The following is a 23223-nucleotide window of genomic DNA, read 5'->3' as shown; positions in this document are numbered from 1 at the left end:
GGTCCATAAAGACATGGATGAGCGACTGAGATGCCATTAAAGTTCATGTGCGTGTAAAGGCAGGCGTCCCAATATAGTACGTGTGTGTATATATAATATATTTTATATATACAATATCTCACAAAAGTGAGTACACCCCTCAAATTTTTAGTAAATATTTTATTATATCTTTTCATGTGACAACACTGAAGAAATTATACTTTCCTACAAGGTATATAACTGTGTAAATTTGCTGTCCCCTCAAAATGCCTCAACACAGCCATTAATGTCTAAACCGCTGGCAACAAAAGTGAGTACACCCCTAATTGAAAATGTCCAAATTGGACCCAAAGTGTCATTATTTTGTGTGGCCACCATTATTTTCCAGCACTGCCTTAACCCTCTTGGGCATGGAGTTCACCAGAGCTTCACAGGTTGCCACTGGAGTCCTCTTCCACTCCTCCATGACGACATAACGAAGCTGGTGGATGTTCGAGACCTTGCGCTCCTCCAACTTCCGTTTGAGGATGCCCCACGGATGTTCAATAGAGTTTAGGTTTGGAGAAATGCTTGGCCAGTCCATCACCTTTACCCGCAGCTTCTTTAGCAAGGCAGTGGTCATCTTGGAGGTGTATTTTGGGTCGTTATTTTGGAATACTGCCCTGCGGCCAGTCTCCGAAGAGAGGTGATGATGCTCTGCTTCAGTATATCACAGTACTTGTTGGCATTTATGGTTCCCTCAATGATCTGTAGCTCTCCAGTGCCGGCAGCACTCATGCAGCCCCAGACCACCATGCTTGACTGTAGGCAAGACACACTTGTCTTTGTACTTCTCACCTGGTTATCACCCCACACGCCTGACACCATCCGACCCAAATAAGTTTTGTCTTGATCTCATCCGACCACAGGACATGGTTCCAGTAATCCATGTCCTTAGTCTGCTTATTTTAAGCAAACTGTGGGCTTTCTTGTGCATCATCTTTAGAAGAGGCTTCTTTCTGGGGTACAACAGCCATGCAGACCAATTTGATGCAGTGTGTGGCGTATGTCTGAGCACTGATGGGCTGACCCCCCCCACTGCCAATCCCTTCAACCTCTGCAGCAATGCTGGTAGTACTAATGCATCTATTTCCAGAAGACAACCTCTGCATATGACGCTGAGCACGTGCACTCAACTTCTTTGGTCGACCATGACGAGGCCTGTTCTGAGTGGAACCTGTCCTGTTAAACCGCTGTATGGTCTTGGCTACCGTGCTGCAGCTCAGTTTCAGGGTCTTTTTAATCTTCTTATAGCCTAGGCCATCTTTATGTAGAGCAACAATTCTTTTTTTTTCAGATCCTGAGCGTTCTTTGCCATGAGGTGCCATGTTGAACTTCCAGTGACCAGTATGAGAGAGTGCGAATGATAACACCAAATTTAGCACACCTGCTCCCCATTCACACCGGAGACCTTGAAACACTAACGAGTCACATGACACCAGGGGAGAGAAAATGGCTAATGGGCCCAATTTGGACGTTTTCACTTGGGGGGGTGTACTCACTTTTGTTCCAGCGGTTTAGATATTAACGTCTGTGTGTCGAGTTATATTTGAGGGGACAGCAAATTTACACTGTTATACAAGCTGTACACTCACTACTTTACATTGTAGTAAAGTGTCATTTCTTCAGTGTTGTCACATGAAAAGATAGAAGAAAATATTTCAAAAATGTCAGGGGTGTACTATATATATCAAACAATGGGGTGAGTTCCTTCCCTTTTATCTCTGTGCTTTCCTGGCTGGAACAGTGTCATGGTGGGCTCCCAATGATCCACCAATATTCATTAGAAAAAGACAGAACGTTTTCTACTGAAAATTTTCAAGACCTATATAATGCGGCAGCTACTGTAAAGTTACGAGCATGCTCTTAAAGAGGAAGTAAGCCCTGATGAGTTTACTTCCTCTTTCATTCCCTGCAAAGGTAAAGCATAATGGACTACTATGCATCGCATAGTAGTCCATTATGTGTCACTTACCTGACACAGGAGCCAGCTACGTCACCTTAATCTAGGCTTACCTGTAGGTTTACAACCACTTTAATCAGGCTGTGTGCTGCATGTATATGTGTGTATGTATATGTATAATATATACACACACTGCTCAAAGTTGACACAAAACTTTTGTGCTATTTTCTTTCTAGGCGAATCGGTTTGAGCAGTTCAACATTAATTACGCCAATGAAAAGCTTCAAGAATATTTCAACAAACATATATTTTCCCTGGAGCAGCTAGAATATAACAGGTAAGAGCAATGGTGTCAGTGGTGGATGTTGGGAAATTGAATACAGTTCAGACCACATGTGATCTTGTGTTTGGCCTGGACTGTATTCACATAGAAGGCATGGTATATGAAGTCACTTCATTCTCTCTCCAGGGAGGGTATCAACTGGGAAGCCATTGACTGGATGGACAATGCAGAGTGTCTGGATCTAATAGAAAAGGTAAGTCCTTCAAAGAAAACCTGTTCGTAGAGATGGGTTTTTTATTTTTATTTTTTTATTTTTTTTCAGCCTGTAAATGCTTAAAGTGGAGAGCCACCCAAAAAAAATGCATTAATATTCTTAAAAAAAATGTAAACTTTTTTTTTTTTTTTTTTTTTTTTTTTTTTTTTAACTTACCTGAAACCGATGTTAGGCAGTCTTCCTAATCTGCCTCTTCCAGTGTTTGTAGCTGCTAACTTAAATAAAATCTTGGCCGGGGCGCCCTTTAAATGTGCATGGACACGGGCTAACATAGATCTGCTTCCCTCCTAGATTGTAAAGCCTCATACACACGATAGGACTTTGTACAAACTTTCCCTTGGATTTTTGTACAAAGGGCGTCGGCCCTGAACTTGTATTGCATACACACAGCAGGACTTTTTCAGCCAACTTTCACCAAATCATGTGGTTTTTCTGCACTTTATCGCCACCTTTGGTCAACATCTGTATTGTTGTCTGATCTTTTGCATTGGTTCTGAGCATGCCTGTTTGTACTTTGTACAAAAGTCCTATGGTTTTCTGTACACACGATCAGACTTTGCTCCATCGGACTTTTGTTGCCAGAAAGTTTGTCCGTTCGCACAGCCAACAAAAGTCAGATGAAAACCCAAAAAGTTTGTCCGATGGAGCGTACACACTAGGGTTGCCACCTTTTCTTCAAGCCAAACCCGAACACTTCAGTGGGGCTTAGCATTTTTTTTGTAGCGTAGACTATGAGATTGTAAAATACCCGGGACACCTCTGTGTGCCCTAGGGAAGTAGTAACGCAGCAAGCGCAGCGGTGAACAGTGGGTGTAGCCAATTGAAAATAGTGCAGGAGTGTTTAATGTACAATATAGTGTATATAGTGCAGGAATGTGTAATGTACAATATAGTGTATATAGTGCAGGTATGTGTAATGTAAACTATAGTGTATATGTAGTGTGTAATGTTTGGTGAGGAGCCTCCCAATGTAATTTTCCTGTAAGGCATTGGCTGTACATGATACATGAGCCTAAGTATGTATGCGTATTGTATGGCGGGGACTCTGGTCACCATAGAGCACCTTCTGCAGAGTGAATGCAATAAGGTAAGGTGGGGGGGGGGGGGTTACTGATATAAGGGGTAACCTCTATATCAGTGCCCCTTTACCTTACTGTATTCACTGCCCCCTACATCAATGATCCCCCTCGGACAGGCCTTGCTACGCTGTCACTGACCACCACTCAGGTGCACCATGCAGGGCTCACTCAGATGGTCCTCTCTGAGCTCCGGCTTAGTGGCTCTCGTTTCATCCTATATTAGACTAGGAGACTGTGCTGCCATAATACAAGAGATGATCAGAGGCTACAGACATGATACAAGAGATTGTCAGAGACTGCAAACATGCTACAGGAGATGGTCAGAGACTGCAGACATAGTACAAGAGATGGTCAGAGACTGCAGACATAGTACAGGAGATGGTCAGAGACTGCATACATGATACAGGAGATGGTCAGAGACTGCAGACATAGTATAAGAGATTGTCAGAGACTGCAGACATAGTACAGGAGATGGTCAGAGACTGCAGACATAGTACAGGAGATGGTCAGAGACTGCAGACATAGTACAAGAGATGGTCAGAGACTGCAGACATAGTACAGGAGATGGTCAGAGACTGCAGACATAATACAGGAGATGGTCAGAGACTGCAGACATAATACAGGAGATGGTCAGAGACTGCAGACATAGTACAGGAGATGTTAAGAAACTGCATACATGATACAAGAGATGGTCAGAGAGTGTGCGGATATGGTACAAAAGATGGTCAAAGAGTGTGTGGACATGGTACAGGAGATGGTAAGAAACTGCAGACATACTGCAGGATATGTTAAGAAACTGCATACAATAATACAGGAGATGGTCAGAGAGTGTGCGGACATGGTGCAAAAGATGGTCAGAGACTGCAGACATAGTACAGGAGATGTTAAGAAACTGCATACATGATACAAGAGATGGTCAGAGAGTGTGCGGATATGGTACAAAAGATGGTCAAAGAGTGTGTGGACATGGTACAGGAGATGGTAAGAAACTGCAGACATACTGCAGGATATGTTAAGAAACTGCATACAATAATACAGGAGATGGTCAGAGAGTGTGCGGACATGGTGCAAAAGATGGTCAGAGACTGCAGACATAGTACAGGAGATGGTCAGAGACTGCAGACATAGTACAGGAGATGGTCAGAGACTGCAGACATAGTACAGGAGATGGTTAGAGACTGCATACATGATACAGGAGATGGTCAGAGACTGCAGACATAGTATAAGAGATTGTCAGAGACTGCAGACATAGTACAGGAGATGGTCAGAGACTGCAGACATAGTACAGGAGATGGTCAGAGACTGCAGACATAATACAGGAGATGGTCAGAGACTGCAGACATAATACAGGAGATGGTCAGAGACTGCAGACATAGTACAGGAGATGTTAAGAAACTGCATACATGAGACAAGAGATGGTCAGAGAGTGTGCGGATATGGTACAAAAGATGGTCAGAGAGTGTATGGACATGGTACAGGAGATGGTAAGAAACTGCAGACATACTGCAGGAGATGTTAAGAAACTGCATACAATAATACAGGAGATGGTCAGAGAGTGTGCGGACATGGTGCAAAAGATGGTCAGAGACTGCAGACATAGTACAGGAGATGGTCAGAGACTGCAGACATAGTACAGGAGATGGTCAGAGACTGCAGACATAGTACAGGAGATGGTTAGAGACTGCATACATGATACAGGAGATGGTCAGAGACTGCAGACATAGTATAAGAGATTGTCAGAGACTGCAGACATAGTACAGGAGATGGTCAGAGACTGCAGACATAGTACAGGAGATGGTCAGAGACTGCAGACATAATACAGGAGATGGTCAGAGACTGCAGACATAATACAGGAGATGGTCAGAGACTGCAGACATAGTACAGGAGATGTTAAGAAACTGCATACATGAGACAAGAGATGGTCAGAGAGTGTGCGGATATGGTACAAAAGATGGTCAGAGAGTGTATGGACATGGTACAGGAGATGGTAAGAAACTGCAGACATACTGCAGGAGATGTTAAGAAACTGCATACAATAATACAGGAGATGGTCAGAGAGTGTGCGGACATGGTGCAAAAGATGGTCAGAGACTGCAGACATAGTACAGGAGATGGTCAGAGACTGCAGACATAGTACAGGAGATGGTCAGAGACTGCAGACATAGTACAGGAGATGGTCAGAGACTGCAGACATAGTACAGGAGATGATCAGAGACTGCAGACATAATACAGGAGGTGGTCAGAGACTGCAGACATAGTACAGGAGATGGTCAGAGACTGCAGACATAGTACAGGAGATGGTCAGAGACTGCAGACATAGTACAGGAGATGGTCAGAGACTGCAGAGATGTTACAGGAGATGGTCAGAGACTGCAGACATGATACAGGGGATAGTCAGAGACTGCAGACAAAGTACAAGCGATGGCAAGAAACTGCAGATATAGTACAGGAGATGTTAAGAAACTGCATATATGATACAGTAGATGGTCAGAGAGTGTGCAGATGTGGTCCAGGAGATGGTCAGAGACTGCAGACATAGTACAGGAAATGGTCAGAGACTGCAGACAAATTACAGGAGATGGTAATAAACTGCAGATATAGTACAGGAGATGTTAAGAAACTTCATACATGATACAGTAGATGGTCAGAGAGTGTGCGGACATGGTAGAGGAGATGGTCAGAGACTGCATACATGATACAGGAGATGATCAGAGACTGCAGACATAGTACTGGAGATGATCAGAGACTGCAGACATAGTACAGGAGATGGTCAGAGACTGCAGACATACTACTAGGGATGAGCTCAGGTGTGTTCGCATGGAACACGCGCAGAGCCCGCTAGGAAGTCAGTGCAGCGCTGCGCTAATCACAGGCAGTGAGACATTGCCTGATCTCTGCAGCCGCACATCGGGACAATGTCTCACTGCCTGTGATTAGCGCAGCGCTGCGCCGACTTCCTGGCGGGCTCTGCATGTGTTCCATGCGAAAACGCCTGCGCTCATCCCTACATACTACAGGAGATGGTCAGAGACTGCATATATAATTGGGCTGAAATTGCACCCAGGTATCATGTGAATCGCACAACGCGTTCCTGTGTTATCATAGTGTGAACCTGCCCTGTGAGCTGGAACCCACACTTTGCTCCACTAACTTGCCTGGGGGGGGGGGGGGGGGGGCACTAGTATGGGCACATGGAGCAATTTTCCACATCTCTTGTGGGGTGTCAAGGGCCATCACCTCTGTGGCAGACATAATCTCTTTAATATTGGGAGGGGGATATGTGCTAAGGGGGGTGGATTTCATATCCAAGCCCCGTTGTAGCACAGTTACTTAAGTGTCCCCTATAAGATATCCCCCCCCCCAATCACACAAAGTGAACTGCAGGCTAGTTCCCCCCAACCCTCTTGTGCATGCCCCCACCTTTGGAAGACTCACTGTGTGGATTAGTTGATAGATGAACTCAGTCCAGCAGCGTTGTCGGCAGCGTGGTGAGCCTTCTCCCCCCTCCTCCTCCTCTGTGTACACAGGAAAACAACACAGCAGGAGGAGGAGGGGCGGGCTCAGTTCTCTCCACAGCACTCTCTCTGCACTAGTCCGTGGAGCTGGGGACAGCGGGGAGACATGTCGGCTCTGCCCTGTCCTGAAAAGTGGAGGAAATGGACCTCATTGGCGGCATGCGGGAACGAAGATCACCCGCACAAGCTGCAGCAGACATTCCGTTACTATCATTCGCCGGGGAAGTTAATTAGAGGGCCGCCTGTCACTGTGTAGACAAGGCACGCTGCACAGGGAGCCACCAGCGGGTCTGAACAATGTGCCCGGGTCTCAGGTGGGCTGAGACCCGGACACATGTTTCAAAACCCGTACTGTCCGGGTGAATCCCGGACAGGTGGCAACCCTAGTACACACGGTCGGATGTTGCTCCAAAACAGCTAATTTGCATGTTTGTTGTCAAAAAGTCTGATCGTGTGTATAGGCCTTAAGCTCTAACAAGCAAGGCCCTATGAATCCTCCTGTATTGTAACTGTACTGTCTGCCCTAATGTTGTAAAGCGCTTAGCAAACTGTTGGCACTATATAAATTCTGTATAATAATAATAGAGACTAAGGGCCGGTTCACACTGCGGGCGATGCGAGGCGACATGACTTGCCTCGCCGCAATCTGACAAGTCGCCCCCGTTCTGTACAATGGAACCGTTCTGAGAGGAGCGACTTGAGTCGCTCCGACTCAGAAAAAAGGTTCCTGTACTACTTCTGGGCGACCTCGGGGCGACTTGCATTGACTTCTATACAGAAGTCATTTGCAAATCGCCGCTGAGGGTGAGGCAAGTCGGTGTCGCCTCGCATCGCCCGCAGTGTGAACCGGCCCTTAAAGAAAAAACGCCATTTTTTTTTTTATGCCCAGTGTGCATGAGGTCTTAATGCACTGCTACATACCAGATAGATCTCAATAGGCCCAAAGTGAGCCTATTTATTTCCCAACCATTTACACATGGCAATAACCTTATAATTCATCAGTTGTTGTTCTCCTCATTTCTGTACAATAAACTTGACTTTTTTGTGAAAAGTCAGCAGCTGAGCCCTCCTCTTTATCTTAAGCCACTCCCCCGATATTCAGAGCACAGAGGCACGTGGCTGTCTAGGATAGGGTAAAGGGTTTTGAATGTCTCTGCTGTGCAAGAGGCATGACTACCTCAAACTTTAAAAAAATAGTGAATACATTTTGGCTTTTTAAAATCGTTCTTGAGCAACCATCATTTCAAGCAAAAAATTTATAATAGTTGATTTACTAAAACAGGAAAGTGCAAAATCTGGTGCAGCTCTGCATAGAAACCAAACGGCTTCCAGATTTTTTTTCTACAAAGCTTAAGGCCACTCTCACACGGAAGCGGTGACCGTGTTAGCGGTAAAGCGCCGCTAGTTCTAGCGGCTATTTACCGTGGTTTTAGTGGTGCTTTTCGGTCACTGGCAAGGTGCTTTTAACCCCTGCTAGCGGCCGAAAAAGGGTTAAAACCACCCGCAAAGCTTTGCAGGTGCTTCGGCAGTGCTGCCCATTGATTTCAATGGCAGGGGCGTTTTGGAGGCGGTGTATTCACCGCTCTCAAACTCTCAAAACGCCCCAAAGATGCTGATTGCAGGAATTTTTCTAGGGTCCTGCGAGCGCACCGCTGCAAGCACTCGGGCTTTCACACTGGAGTGACAGGAAAGGTGTTTTACAGACACTTTGCAGGTGCTATTTTTAGAGCTAAATGCCTGTAAAGTGCCTCAATGTGAAAGCGGCCTATAGGATAAGTTCACCTTTTTTTAAAAATAAATAAATCAATGTACATCTTTTTACAGTTAAAACATTTTTTTTTGTTTTTATTGTTTTTTTTTTTTTACTTGGAGCCCGGAAAGCATTGCCACGATCAGCGGATCACAGGTGTCATGCAGGACTACTGCAGACTTCTAAGCCCTTGTACACACGGTCGGACATTCCAACGGAAAATGTCCGATCGGACCGCGTTGTCGGATAATCCGACTGTGTGTGGGCTACATCGGACTGTTTCTGTCTGAATATCCGACCAACAAAGTTTTAGAGCTGGGCTATAAAATTTTCCGACAACATGATCCGATAGGACTTTGTCCGATCGTTTGTAGAGAATTCCAATTGGACAAAGTGCCACGCATGCTCAGATCAAATTCCTAGACCAAAGCTATTGGCTACTAGCCTGAACATAGTCCCGTCCTAACGAAATAACGTCATCACGTTCTGAACGATCGGATTTTCCGACAACTTTGTCCGACCGTGTGTATGCAACACCAGTTTCAGACAAAATCCGTCGGACAAAATCAGATGGATTTGGTTTTTGGAATGTCCGACCGTGTGTACAAGGGCTTAGTGTATCTGTCTGCTTGTACCTCGTATGGGCAGACAGATACACACTGACAGCCTTTGTCTGCAAGCACTGATCTTTGCAAATAAGTTGGACTTACAAAAATGACAAAAGCAGGGGACTTGCTGTATTGTGTATCATTTCTTGCTTGATATTGTTTGATATTATCCAAGCCACCAGATAGGAACATATGATCGGAAGACATGACGCACAACTCAACGCGTTTCTTAGACCAACTTCTTAGCATTTCAGGTTGATCTATTTCCATGAACTTTCTATGTAATTGTTTTGTTTTTTTTCTTCTGATTGCAGAAACTCGGTTTGTTGGCTCTTATCAATGAAGAAAGTCGTTTCCCTAAAGGAACGGATTTCACATTGCTTGAAAAACTCCATAACCAACACAATGTGAGTTTTCATTATCCATCTCAGAAAGATGACCGTTGTAATTACTGCTAATATATTGGCTTCTTTCTATAATTTTCACCCAACAAAAAATTCAAAATCCACAACTCTGCCCCAAGGTACATCACCAGGTCAAAGCATATCACCAGCACATGTTCCTTAAAGTGATCACGCCACAGCAATAAAGTGTAACGTTTCAGGGCCATGCAGGATCCCTTCATTAGGCGCAGCCACACAGTGGCTGAACCGGCTGAATTTTGATCAGGGTATAGGCGGCGTAAAAGTGAATGCCACTCCAGAGAGATCTCTTGCTTTCTAATTTGTCACTGGGACAGGAAGAGAAAACGGAACTACAGGCTTCCCCAATAAATGCCTTTTTTCTTCTTGCGTGACCTCCCCCACAGCTTCTTCTCCTCCTTCTAATGAAGGTAGAAATTGGGAGGTTAACCACTTAAGGACCGGGAAAGGATTTGCTCCCTTTAATGACCAGGCCATTTTTTACGATACGGCACTGCGTCGCTTGACAATTGCACGGTCGTGCGACGTTGTACCCAAACAAAATGTATGTCCTTTTTTTTTCCCCGCAAATAGAGCTTTCTTTTGGTGGTGTCTGATCATCTTGCATTTTTTATTTTTTGCGCTATAAACAAAAAAAAGACTGACAATTTTGAAAAAAAAGCAATTTTTTTACTTTTTGGTATTAATGTCTTCATCAGTTTAGGCCAATGTATATTCTACATATTTTTGGTAAAAAAAAAAAAAAATTCAATAAGCGTGTATTGATTGGCTTTGGCAAAAGTTAGATCATGTAGAAAATAGGCATTTTTATTATTATTATTATTATTATTATTATTATTATTATTATTATTATATATATTTTTTCTTTTCTTTTTTTACTAGTAATGGCGGCGATCGGCAATTTTTAGCAGGACTGCAGTGGACAGATCGGACAATTCTTTGGGACCATTGACATTTATTTTATACAACGATCAGAGCTAAAAATAGCCGCTGATTACTGTATAAATGTCACTGGTAGGGAAGGGGTTAACACTAGGGGACGCTCAAGGGGTTAAGTGTTCCCTAGGGAGGTATTTCTAACTGTAAGTGGGACGGGCTGCCTGGGAGTAGCGAGAGATCTCTGTTCCTGATCACTAGGAACAGCAGATCTCTCTCTATTTACCTGCAGAGCAAGGATCTGTCTGTTTACATTGACAGATCCCTGTTCTGGATCTCTGTGGGGCGATCGCGGGGTGCTGACGGACATCGTGGTCGTTGACCACACGCATAGGGTTGCCGCCTCATCCCTTTAAACCCGAACACATATGAATTACATGGGTTCTGAGGCCAATTTAATGCAGATAAGTCACCAAGCGAGTTTTATTACCATTTTAATCAGCCACAGAATCCTTGTAAAGCCCCATACACACTATCAGTTTGTCTGCTGATTTTTACCTTCATGTTTACCAAAACCATGTAGTGTAAGGGCCAGCCTGATTGCATACAAATTGAAACTCCTAAGGTTTGACCTCCATATTATTATATGTTTTTGGTAAATCTGAAGGAAAAACTCAACAGAAAAACTGATAGTGTGTATGGGGCTTAATTCATATGTGTTTGGTTTTAAAGGGATGAGGTGGCAACCCTACACGTGCATCGGGAATGCGGCGCAGGCGTGCGCGCCTGCTGAAGCCTTTTAAAGAGCCAACATACATATATACAATGACGCCCACTATATGTTTATCATTCACACAGCATGCCTATTTTTTATTTTATTTTTTATAGAAATATTTCTTACCTTAGATGTTTCTATGGAGGAGATTTCATGGCTGACTGCAGGGTTTTTTGAACAATGTTAAGAGTGTATGTGTCCCAGGTCAGTCCTTATTAACATATGACACAGGCAGGCAGTTTCTACTTTTTTAACCCTTTGGTCAGACAGTGTTCAAATCTAGTTACAACTGATATTGAAGATCTGCCTGCACAGTACAAACAGGGTTAATTATGGCAAAAACAGCTTAACTGCTCCCTCACAAAGAGAACTACCTTGTATTTTTCCTTCCTGAAGGATCCAGAATAGAACATCTAAAAAAAGGTAAGCTGCAATTTTTATGCCGCGTACACACGACCGGATTTTTCCGGCAGAAAAGGTTAGATGGTCTTCCCGATGGACTTTCGACAGAGTTACAACGGACTTCCGAACGAACTGAGTTGCCCACACACGAACTAAAGTCCGTTCGAAAGTCCATTCGTTCTGAATGTTATGACGCGCGACGGGACTAGAAAAGGAAGTTCAATAGCCAGTAGCCAATAGCTGCCCTAGCGTCGTATTTGGTCCGTCGGACCGCGACTGGTTTTCCTGATAGGAATTGAGTCCATCGGACTATTTCTAGGTCCGTCTGATTTTTTTTTTTCAAGAAAAACAATCTGACTATCCCACACACGATCGGACTATCCGATGGAATGATTCTGTCGGAGCTTATCTGCCGGCTTTTTTTTTCTCAGAAAAGTGCAGGAACTCAACCACCCTACCCATCCCCCCCCGCACTCCGTCGATCCCCACTGAGCAGGAAGATGACTGGTCCATCTCTGCACACTGTGTCTGATCTGTCAGAGTGCTGCTCTCCTCTATGGGGGATCGGATGAGGACGGACTGTAGAGTCCATCATCACACAATCTGGTCCTCAGACAGATGGAAAAGTAGGTTTTTCCTCCGTCATGCTTTTTTGGATCGGAGCGTGTCGGTTGTCAGCAGATATGTCACCGCTGACATCTGACGCTCCATAGAGGTCTATAGAGCGTCCGTTCAGGTCCACCTAAAAACCTGACAGGCGGACCTGAACGGACAGTCTGCGTGAAAGAGGCTCAACACATAAAGTAAGTGTTATCACTAATTGGCTGCAAAAGTGGAAATACACTTTAGAGCAGCCCTTTTATTTTTTAAAGGGCATGACCCTTTTGTTTTTTAGGTTTTCCCTACTGCTCTAGTGCATTGTGGATCTATTCAATGTGAATGCATACTTGCTCAAAAATGAATGGCATGGCAATGCACTTTACTGCTCTTACTGCAGAACATAAGTATGAATGGACCCTTAGGGCCAGTTCACTCCACATGCAGTCCAGTGCGTTTTTTTTTTTTTATCAAAAACGCAAGGATAGTAGGTTATATGGGTTCCAATGGCATAGTTCACAACAGTGCTATCCATTTCAAGAAAAAAAGGGCATATTTTCCACACTGAACTGTACTGAAATACACCAGTAGGTACATGTCCTTATTTCAGGTGAAGAAAAAAACAAGGAGAAGAAATGCACCAGAACGCATCAAAAACGCACAGGCAGAAATGCATCAGACTGCATTTGAACCGGCCCTTAAAGCAGTTTCTAACGCATATAGGTGCCGCGAAGAGGGAAGAGGATTTTTTTTTATTTCCTCTTCTAGAAGCTGGCCTTTTACTTTTAACCTATTAAATCACATGCACTCAGCATCTGACGTTGGATAAGTTGGTCATACATACCCCAGGGATGGTTTCACCGCAGTAAGCGGCATGTCAGTTTCCCCGCTGGCTACAATTTAACACAGATGTTTTCTTTGTCTCCCAGAATAACCCCCACTACGTGAAGCCACGAGTGACCGAAAACCAGTTTGGAATCAAGCACTATGCGGGGGAGGTAGGATGAAACTTTTTCCAAAACAAAAAGTCCTGTGCGTCATGTTTACTCCATGTACCGCTCGCAAATTGTTCATATGTGTCAATTTTATGAGTAATTTGTGTCTGTCGCCATATGTGTGCTTCAAAACTTCTTTTTGTTTTTATTGCTGTGAAATGGCGAAAACCACAAACTTTTATTTAAATTTTTTTTTTTTTATTAATTAATTTGAATCTGTTTAAAACACATCTGAACCCAAGAGCAAAAATTTGATATATAGCAGCGTACCAGTCTTTAGATGTGGTAGCTGCATTTGCTTTTTTCAGTTTTTTGTATTTTTCCCCTTTGTTTTCATCCAGTGAATCCTGTCTGTAACACACACTTCTTGCATTAGGGTCACAACACTCATTCACTACACCATCTATGGAGAAGCAGTATTGTTACCCTATTACAGGGCTACAGAACACCCCTACATCCTCTTCTGAATAACCCAGTGAGAAAATGTGCTGTAGTCTTCAGAGCTAGCTGAGAAACAAATTGGCTGATAAGCAAGCAGGATTTTTTTTTTTTTTTTTTTTGTACTTCTTGTTCAAATATAACCAAATTGCTTTCAATGTATTTTGAGAAAAAGAACTAAAGCACAACTATTTGTGTAGCACTGAAAAGCAAAAGCATGAAGCAGGGCTTTGATCTATATTGAGCAGCTATGGCTGCCTAGCTAAAACCTATTGATAACATTCCATGTATGAAAAAGTGATTTGCTTTCACATAAATATATCCATGTGACAAAACTTTACATTACTATCATAAATATAAATCCGAAACCCAAGTCCAATTTTCTGATCTAGTGACACCATACGGAGATATTCGTGCTCATATAATTCTTCCTCCGCTATAAACGTGCACCACCATGTGCTCCACAAATGCGCACTGACCAGAAACGTATGACCCCATTTGTACAAGAAGGTCATTTAGTGTTTTTCCAGCCTCTGGTATGCTCTATAGCAAAGATCTTTAAACTACGGCCCTCCAGCTGTTGCGGAACTACACATCCCATGAGGCAGCCCTCAAAAATTACACTCGCACTCGAATCTTGAGGGCTGGCGAGAAGGGATGCCTGGGAGCCGGGGGAGGGGGGGCGAGTACTGCCAATCAGAGGGGAAGCGAGAGCTGTTGGCTGGATGATCACAGCTTTCATTTCAATAGGGGAGGCACAGTGGTGTAGTGAGTAGCACTCTCATCTAGCAGTAAGAAGGGTCGCTGGTTGGAATCCCAACCACGACACTACCTGCCTGGAGTTTGCATGTTCTCCCTGTGCCTGCGTGGGTTTCCTCCCACACTCCAAAGACAGGTTAATTGGCTTCTGTCCAAAATTGGCCCTAGTATATGAGTGGGGACCTTGTATTGTGGGCTCCTTGAGGGTAGGGGCCAATGTGAGTGTGCAAGGGATAGGGACAATTGTAGACACTCAGGTTGAACTGGATGGACTGGTGTCTTTATTCAACCTTACTAACTATGAAACTATGAATAGCTGTGTGCCCGCCGTGTGCCGTCACAAGCCCTGCTAATACACAAAACACCAAGATTTAAGTAAGGATATACATCTCTTATATTACAAGATTTGCTTATCCCGGAGTTCAGCTTTATGCCATAATTTGACTGGAGCAGGGGCTGTTTTGAGGTCCAACATTCTTGTGTGAAGGGCTGTGAAATAAGAATATGAAGATGATCATATAATAATAATGATACCTGTTTGTCTTCTCTAGGTCACGTATGATGTGAAGGGATTCCTGGAGAAGAACAGGGACACTTTCCGGGATGATATCCTGAACATGCTGAGAGACAGCAGGTAAGTGCATGGGGAAATGTATTTATAGATTAACGTTTGTGCACCAGACAGTCACGTTCTTTTTCTTTTCTCTTGTTCAGGCTGGATTTTATTTATGATCTTTTTGAGAAGGTCTCCAGCAGATCTGGAGAGGAGACCCTTAAGATGGGGACACTGAAGAAGAAGCCCACAGTCAGTTCTCAGTTCAGGGTAAGTATTGGATAATGCTCTGACACTCTTCAGTGATAGGGGATTGGCAGATGCCAAAGGGACCTCCAGATCTGAGGTTCTAATTTCTCTTTAGCATTAAAATGGTTCTAAAGGCTCTAGGTTCTTTACCTTCATGCATTCTATGCAGCCAGTGAGCCAATGAGGAGAGATGGGGGTGTGGCCGAGCTGCGACACTTGTGTGTGAATGGTTCAAGACCGAGCCTGCTTGGGTGCCCCTACAGCAAGCTGCTTGCTCTGGGGGCACTCTGCGGGAGGGAGGGGCCTCTGGACTGCTCTGTGTAAATCGACTGCACAAAGCAGGCGAGTATGACAGGTTTGTTATTCATTTGTTTTTTAAATCAAGCCTTTATTATTTAACTGTTAAAGCGATTCTGTTGGATGATCAAATCCCCCTCTGTTATTCCCACTGACTCCTATGTCACTTCAGGGCACATGGACCGGCAGGAGAAACCACAAAGTGCTCCAGGAGAGTCAGGCATCCAAAACACCCAGAAAAATGGAAGGTGTGAAGATCCTTTGGGTGACTTAGGCAACCTATACAGTCATCTATTTATTTATTTTTTTTCGTTCAACCAGTTGAACAAAAAAAAAAAATATTAGATACTCCCCTTCCACACATGAATAAGGGAATCCTCCTGCTGTGCTATTGTGTTCTGACGGCAACAATCGCTTTCCCTGTCATCAGAATACAATAATCAGTGCTGCTGGCTATAGCTAGCAGCACCGATTGATCAGGTAATATCCAAAACTTTGGTTGTACAGAAGTCGATCAGTAGATAGACTTCTATACAACCAGGGTGCCCATACGTAGATTAGAATTTGTGTGGTCCCTGCTGAATCAGCCCAATTTCGATCCATGTTATGGCCAGCTTTAGCTTTGAGTAGAGCTGCACGCTTAATTGTCAAGAATAGCTATCGCAATTTATTTTTTTTCCCCATTGCGATCTTGACAAATTATTTCCCGATTCTTTCTATGCAGAGAATTCTCTCTGCTCTACTAAAGCTGACAGCAGTCAAAAGAAAAAAAAGAAAAAACGGACAGTCTGCCAAGAATCACAACCTTTTCAAGATTTCAAGTTAAAATTATTTTTTATTGCTATAAAATTAATTGGAACCCTCAAACATTGTCTGTCTCTATATAATTAGTAGAGACCCTGAAGAATAAAATGATGGTTGCTGCAATATTTTATGTCACACTGTATTTGTGCAGCAGTCATTCAAATGCATTTTTTGGGGAAAAAATTACACTGTAATTTAAAAAAAAAACTAACCAGTAAAGTTAGCCTAATTTTTTTTGTATAATGTGAAAGATTTTACACCCCGAGAATCGTGATCTTTTTATTCTAAGCAAAAAAATTGTGATTCTCATTTTTAGCCAGAATCGTGCAGCTCTAGCTTTGAGTGAAAGTTCTATGAATAAGTACAAAAACAGGCACCTATATAGTGTCTTCAGTTACAGGAGCATTTTAATATTTTATCCCAATGACAGTCTATTTCATGTAATTATTATTATACAGGCTTTGTATAGCGCCAACAATTTGCACAGTGCTTTATAATATGAGGGCAGACAGTGCAGTTACAATACAATTCAGTACAGGAGGAATCAGAGCCCTGCTCTTTAGAGCTTACAATCTAAGTATCAGTTTAAAGCGGAACTAAACTCTCTCAATCAGCATTAAGTATTTTTAATCCAAATGCTGTTAGCGTTGGTAAATGGATAGGAAGGCAAATTACATTTACTTGTTGCTTTCCTGAGATATAGGCAGATGGATTCCACAAAGTAAATCCTATATAATTCATCTGCTCTTACTGCTTTTCAAAGTGATTTCTCTACCAAATAATGCACATGGATGGATGGGGGATTACTTTGAATATTATAAATAAATTAAATGGCATTTTTTTAGGTTTGTGGTGCTCAGATAAAGTTGAGTTCCACTTTAACCAAAGAATGTCTTAATGGTATAATTCCTTAGGGAAATGATAGGTATGTGGCGGTGCTGGGCCTATACGCATGAGTATTGGTTTTAGTATAATATTACAAAAAAAAAAGTGGATGGGATGTACTCCTAGGAGGAGGTAAACACATGATATCGGAAAGTGTGCATGGATCTAGTTAAAGGTCCTTGGCTGCTGCCCCATTGGGGGTATCGCTCATCAAAGGATCAAATCATGGATATGTGCCTAGGAGCGGTTTGTACAAAATGTTTATCGTGCTTGGAGGTTTCTCTAAGGTGGTTTGCTAAACAAAAATATCAGATACAGCCAATGCATTTCGGTTGAATGAACTTCCCCTTCTTCAGGGCTTGAGCAATTATATTTAGCATAATCAGGAAAAACTGAGCTTTATAACCCAGAGATCAGGCTAGTTGCCCTTAACTGCGGTCAGGTCACACTGACACTCAAGCCTAATTCAGGATATAAGATGATATTCTTCCTGATTCGGTTCCATAGGAGATCCATTCCCTCCCAAATGCTTTGGCTGGTTGTATCTGGAAATTCTCTTCAATAAACAATTTAAATGAACCTCCAAGTGAGATAACCGTTTTTACTTTTCGGCAGCCCTGACCCAAGTATCCACAAGCTACTGTTTTCTGAGTCCATCAAAGCTCTGTCCTGTGTTGAGCCCTGTTGTATGGGGAGTGATGTTGGTCCCTAAAATACTTTAGAAGTTTTAATGACACTTTTTTTTTTTTTTTTTTTTTTTTTACCAACAATTCTAATTATCTTGGACTGTATCATCCGGTTTTGATATACTGCTCCTTTCTGTATTTCTGTCATTTGGACAACTGTTGGTTGCCTATCAAGGAAAGCCTTGCTATGTTGGAGTTGCCTCACCAGACCTATTGAGCTTGTTTGAAGTTTTCCTTCATCTGGCTACTCATGCAAGTCTAAAAATTCCGAGCACCTCTTTGAGTAATTGATCTGGAGTTGTGGTGGCCAGAGTCCATGTGATCTCTGCTTAGGCCAGGGCTAGGGAACGTCGGTTCTCCAGCTGTTTTGAAACTACAAGTCCCATGAGACATTGCAAGACCCTAACAATCACAGGCATGACTCCCAGAGGTAGAGGCATAATGGGATTTGTAGTTTCAAAACAGCTGGAGAGCCAAGGTTCCCTACCCCTGGCTTAGGCCCTAGGTTATAAGAGGGAGACAATGACAATTTGATAATATTGACTTGTGTTCTATTGAGTCCTGTAGATGCTTCATTTTTAAAATTGGCCAAGTCAAATAATTTTCCCAACTGAGGTCCTGCTCCTGTGATTTGAAGATGTTTGATATGATCCATTTGTTTTTCTGTGTCGGTTTTATTTTAGCTGTAATGGAGGTTATTATTGACGGTAAGATTCTAATCTCTTCTGTGTATTTAGGAATCCCTCCATTCCCTCATGGCCATGCTCAGCACTTCAAACCCGTTCTTCATCCGCTGCATTAAACCCAACACAGAGAAGGTAAGAACAGTCCTGCAAATCTGAAGTCTTCACTCACAGGATGGCGGTGTGCCTTGGGGGGTGATCAGCTCAAAGCCTAAAGAGGGCCCAAATTAGAAATTTACAAGGATGGGGTCTCCAATCCATACCCTGTGCAATTTTTATTTTTACTTCTTTTTAAAAGCCTAACTCCTGTTCAAATTGTATTTGTTTTGGACAGCGTTAGATCTGCTACTTTTTATAGCCGCCTCCTTCACCACATTCAACTTGACTTCCTTTCATTTGAAAGGTTTAAGACAGAAAATTGGGGGAGGGATCCCCATACAGGGGGCTCAGACAGCAATACAAAAATGGGGGGAAATAATATCAATGTGATGAAAATTAGGGATTTCCATTCTAGTGAGAGTCTGCTAGCCAACCAATAAGGAACACCTGCAATCACATATAGCACAATGAATTCCAAGAAAGAAATCCGTTGTCGTACATGGCATTGTTCACATGTTCCTCTGTCCCTCAACATATAGACTATTTAACAAAAAGTGCTACACTTGTCCAACCTTTTATCCAACCTCAGAATGTTTGCAATTTTAAGAAAAGCCAGCAAAAACGTAATACCAGTGTGGGTGTAACCCATCATTTTGTGGGCCTTTTTCATGGTTCCTGTAATGGAGACGTAGCAATGGTGGGTCATTTCCCTTCATTCTTTGTACTAAAAGGTGTCCCTCTTTCTCATTTTGCAACTTTGGGAGGTATGCGGTGACCATTTTTATGCTGTAGTGTCCTTTTGTCCATTTGTACTGTCCTGTGGTTTAGTGTTGACTTTTCTTGTCTCCTTTCAGCTGCCAACTAAATTCAGCCCAGACATTGTTCTGAACCAGCTGAGATACTCTGGAATGTTGGAGACTGTGAAGATCCGGAGGGCCGGGTACCCTGTCCGCAGACAATACCAGGACTTCATTGCCAGGTGATGTTGTTATTGGACAGAGCTGATTGGCTTTTGTGGGCAACACCTACACCTTTACCTATTGTTATATTCACAGTTTAAAGTGGTTCTAAAGTCTACATGAGAAACTGAGTGCAAGGGATTCATAGGCTCCTGCTGCTGTCAGGCAAACTGCTGCGAGGAGGGAGTGTGTCTATGGATGTACAACTGTATAGGAATCTCTGGCTATAGCACGTTATAAAACATTTCAGATTGAATAGGGTTGGGTAATAAGGGTAACTTCTGTTTTTATCTGTGCACTGCCCTTATTTACTGATAATCTTATTGCAGGTATAAGATGCTGCTGAGTAACATCAAAGGTACAGATGACGTGAAGGGAAGGTGTGCTGCCCTCCTTCAGACTTTCGATGCCTCCAAGAAAGAGTGGCAACTTGGCAAGACCAAGGTAAGGGACCAGGTTTAAGAACAGTCTTCCATATTTTTGTACTTTTTCTGCATGTGGGGTGTCCTCATTCTACCTGATATTGGTAATGGCTTCTCCACACCAAATTTGTCAAAATGTGTCTTTATGGAGCTTGCTTTGTGCCAGCCAGGGCACATTCATACTAGAATAGAATATGGTCCTTCCTAAACTGTTGCCACAAGGTGGAAGCTAACAATTATCTCAGATGTATTTATATGCTGTAGCATTAATCGTACCCTTCACTGGGAACACCTGAACTGAATCATTTGGAGGGATGTTCACATACTACTTGGCCATATGTATAAATGTAATGGTCAGATGCCCATAAACCTTTGCCATTCTAGTGAGTTTTCTCTCTGACCAGGCGCAAACATGTTGGCCTGAAGTTCTTTCTTCTTTGGCTACATGCATGTCCAGGGCACTGACTAATTGCCAGAGACATCTAGGAAGCTAGCATTTCCAGGAGAGGTCAGCAATGACAGTTACTTTTACACTCTACCCTACATTTAGGAGGCCTTTCCACAGATCGTGATCTACAGGGCCTTTCCACACCTTTCACACCTTTTTGGTAACGTACTTTAAACGTGTGTTTCTGCAATGCCTATTGGCGCACTTTTTCTGGTGTGTTGAGGTGCAGTTCATTGTGAATTGCAACCAAAGACATTTTACGGTTGTGACCAACGCACCCCAGTCTACCACAATGCACATACTGTTTGTTTGGCTGTGGTTTGTTAGGTGAAATAAAATGTTTAAGCCCATTTTTGGTCCATGAAGTGTTGGTGGGGGATTCCTAATGAATGTGTTGCCCTAATGCAACACACAAACCCATTCCTTTCATTACAGTCAATAGTATTAACGAAACTGATATAGACAAACTCACCCAAGCTCTACTGCACAATTGTAGAGTAATGAGCTGAATATCGGTGCTCGGGCTTGTTGTGTCCCATGAACATCAGAATAGCAAGAAATGCCGGCAATACGATTGCTTCTTCTTACAAATCTTTATTTGGCACGCAGTGCTGCATTTAAAGTGCTAACTTTAGCGCTAATGCATTTCGGACAAAGCCTTCCTCATAGCGAACTTAACCAAACTGGCTACAGCAACCCCCCAGGATTGATGCGACACCATCAGCACAAAATCCCAAATCTATTCCAACTTGGTGAGGACTATACCTCTCCATGTGGAATTGAAAATGTGATCCCCCATTAGTGCAATGCATACTAGCTAATTATGAAATTCTTACCTAAGAGCGAGGTCCCCGTATCACAGGCTGGTCCACACCGAGGGAGCTGACATTTTGCCCTTGGCATGTCTTCCAGGTTTTTGGCTCCGGTGCTGTGAGTGGCCGGAGTCGCGATGACGTCACTCCCGCACATGCATGCAAGAGTCTTCTTCCCGGCAAGCAGTCGGGCATTCACAGCGCATGTGCCACTGACGTCAGTGGCTACATGCAAAATGAATATCTCTTAAACCGTACAGGTTTAGGAGATACTCATTTTACCTACAGGTAAGCCTTATTATACAACCATTTTAAATAACCAAACTCAATAAATAGAACTTAACATACAACATGAGTGTTGTCCACTGTGCACGCCGGAAATCTTAATTTTGTTTCTTTTTGGCTACTTCCGTTCATTGAAGAATTTTGTTTCATCATTGTCCTTATGTTGACATGATTTATTTCATATCTTCATTGACTTGTGTGGATTCAAACAATTTTGCAGTTTTTCCAGAAGTTTGCTTTACATTCGATATATTATCAGACGGATTAGAATTGGAAGAATTCATTATTTTCAGACCCTAGTCCAACCCACCAAGAGAAATGGCAATAGCCGATTGCAAATGATGCCAGTCAATATTGTCCATCACAATTTACGAAAGGAAGGAAATTCAGGTTCATTTGATATCCGAATTATCAAATTAATTAAAACATTTAATTAATTTCCCTATAGGCCCTTAGTAGCGTCACATCATGTGACATCATCCAAATGAAATGGATGCATTTGTTAATTTCAATATAATGTCCGTTTGGAGATCTAGAAAATGAAATTTTCATCTAAAAAATGAAACTAAATGCACATGTCTACTGCCCACCTTAGAGTAGCTGAACCAGGGTGGGATATGGTAGGGGTAATCCAGTAAAGTGAAGGTGAAGCTAGGGAAAAATAAAGAACGCTGGGTAGGGAATCTCTATTCCTTTTTATTTATTTTTTTAAGCTAGCTGGTTGGTCCTATTGGGTTCAAGGACGCACTGCTGATCCATGGTATGATGTAAGGGATTTATCATGTTGATAAGAGGGAAAAGGAGTAACCAGCTAAGATGAAATATAACTAAACTCTGGGCTCTGTAAAATGCTGCAGCGTATGATGGAGCTACACAATTTTGGGAAACCATTTATAATTACATTATTAATTTTCTGAATCCAGTTTTTGCAGAAAGTTGCATTTGTGGTTTATTCATTATGACCAATGATGGGAAGAATTTTAGAGTACAATATAGAGCCATTGAAACTGAGTGTTATCGGGGTAAGCTGCCCCATTCCTATGGAAATCTAATGATCAGTATTTCTTAGTGGATTCTTTTCTAATGAAATGTCTTATTTAATATTCTGAGCGTTATGAAATGGCTATTGTTCTTCACAGAGACTATTGTTTTGTTTTTTAGTCTAAAACCAGCGTGACTGATATGTTTGGCGTGATACTCCTCCCTGTGGCGTGGGGTGGTGGGCAAGGGAGTAAAGGGGGGGATTGTTGGGGTCAGAGGCAGGGTGACATCACATTGGAGATGTGTGACAGGAGGAGCGGAGAGGAGTCACATGAAGCTTGCCCTCGTTGGGTGGCACAAGTCGGG

The 23223-nt window shown here is 42.8% G+C and overlaps 1 protein-coding gene across 2 annotated transcripts in view; it reads left to right on the top strand.

Annotated features, from left to right (window-relative positions):
* The window catches only part of LOC143923858 (unconventional myosin-X-like), a 253802-nt gene that overhangs the window by 153890 nt on the left and 76689 nt on the right, over positions 1-23223 (top strand). The window contains exons 13-21 of one of the 2 annotated variants that reach the window (XM_077447780.1): positions 2158-2258; positions 2391-2457; positions 9745-9837; positions 13432-13500; positions 15246-15328; positions 15409-15517; positions 18906-18986; positions 19805-19929; positions 20239-20353. In XM_077447780.1, coding sequence (XP_077303906.1) covers positions 2158-2258; positions 2391-2457; positions 9745-9837; positions 13432-13500; positions 15246-15328; positions 15409-15517; positions 18906-18986; positions 19805-19929; positions 20239-20353 — 843 coding nt within the window. The remainder of the gene's footprint in view (positions 1-2157; positions 2259-2390; positions 2458-9744; positions 9838-13431; positions 13501-15245; positions 15329-15408; positions 15518-18905; positions 18987-19804; positions 19930-20238; positions 20354-23223) is intronic. The other variant, XM_077447779.1, reaches the window with a different exon arrangement.

This window comes from Lithobates pipiens, unplaced genomic scaffold (genome assembly GCF_037356315.1).
Source record: "Lithobates pipiens isolate NorthernLeopardFrog02 unplaced genomic scaffold, aLitPip1_a1.2 Scaffold_22, whole genome shotgun sequence".
Taxonomy (NCBI): Eukaryota; Metazoa; Chordata; class Amphibia; order Anura; family Ranidae; genus Lithobates; species Lithobates pipiens.
This window is presented reverse-complemented; position numbering and strand designations above follow the sequence as displayed.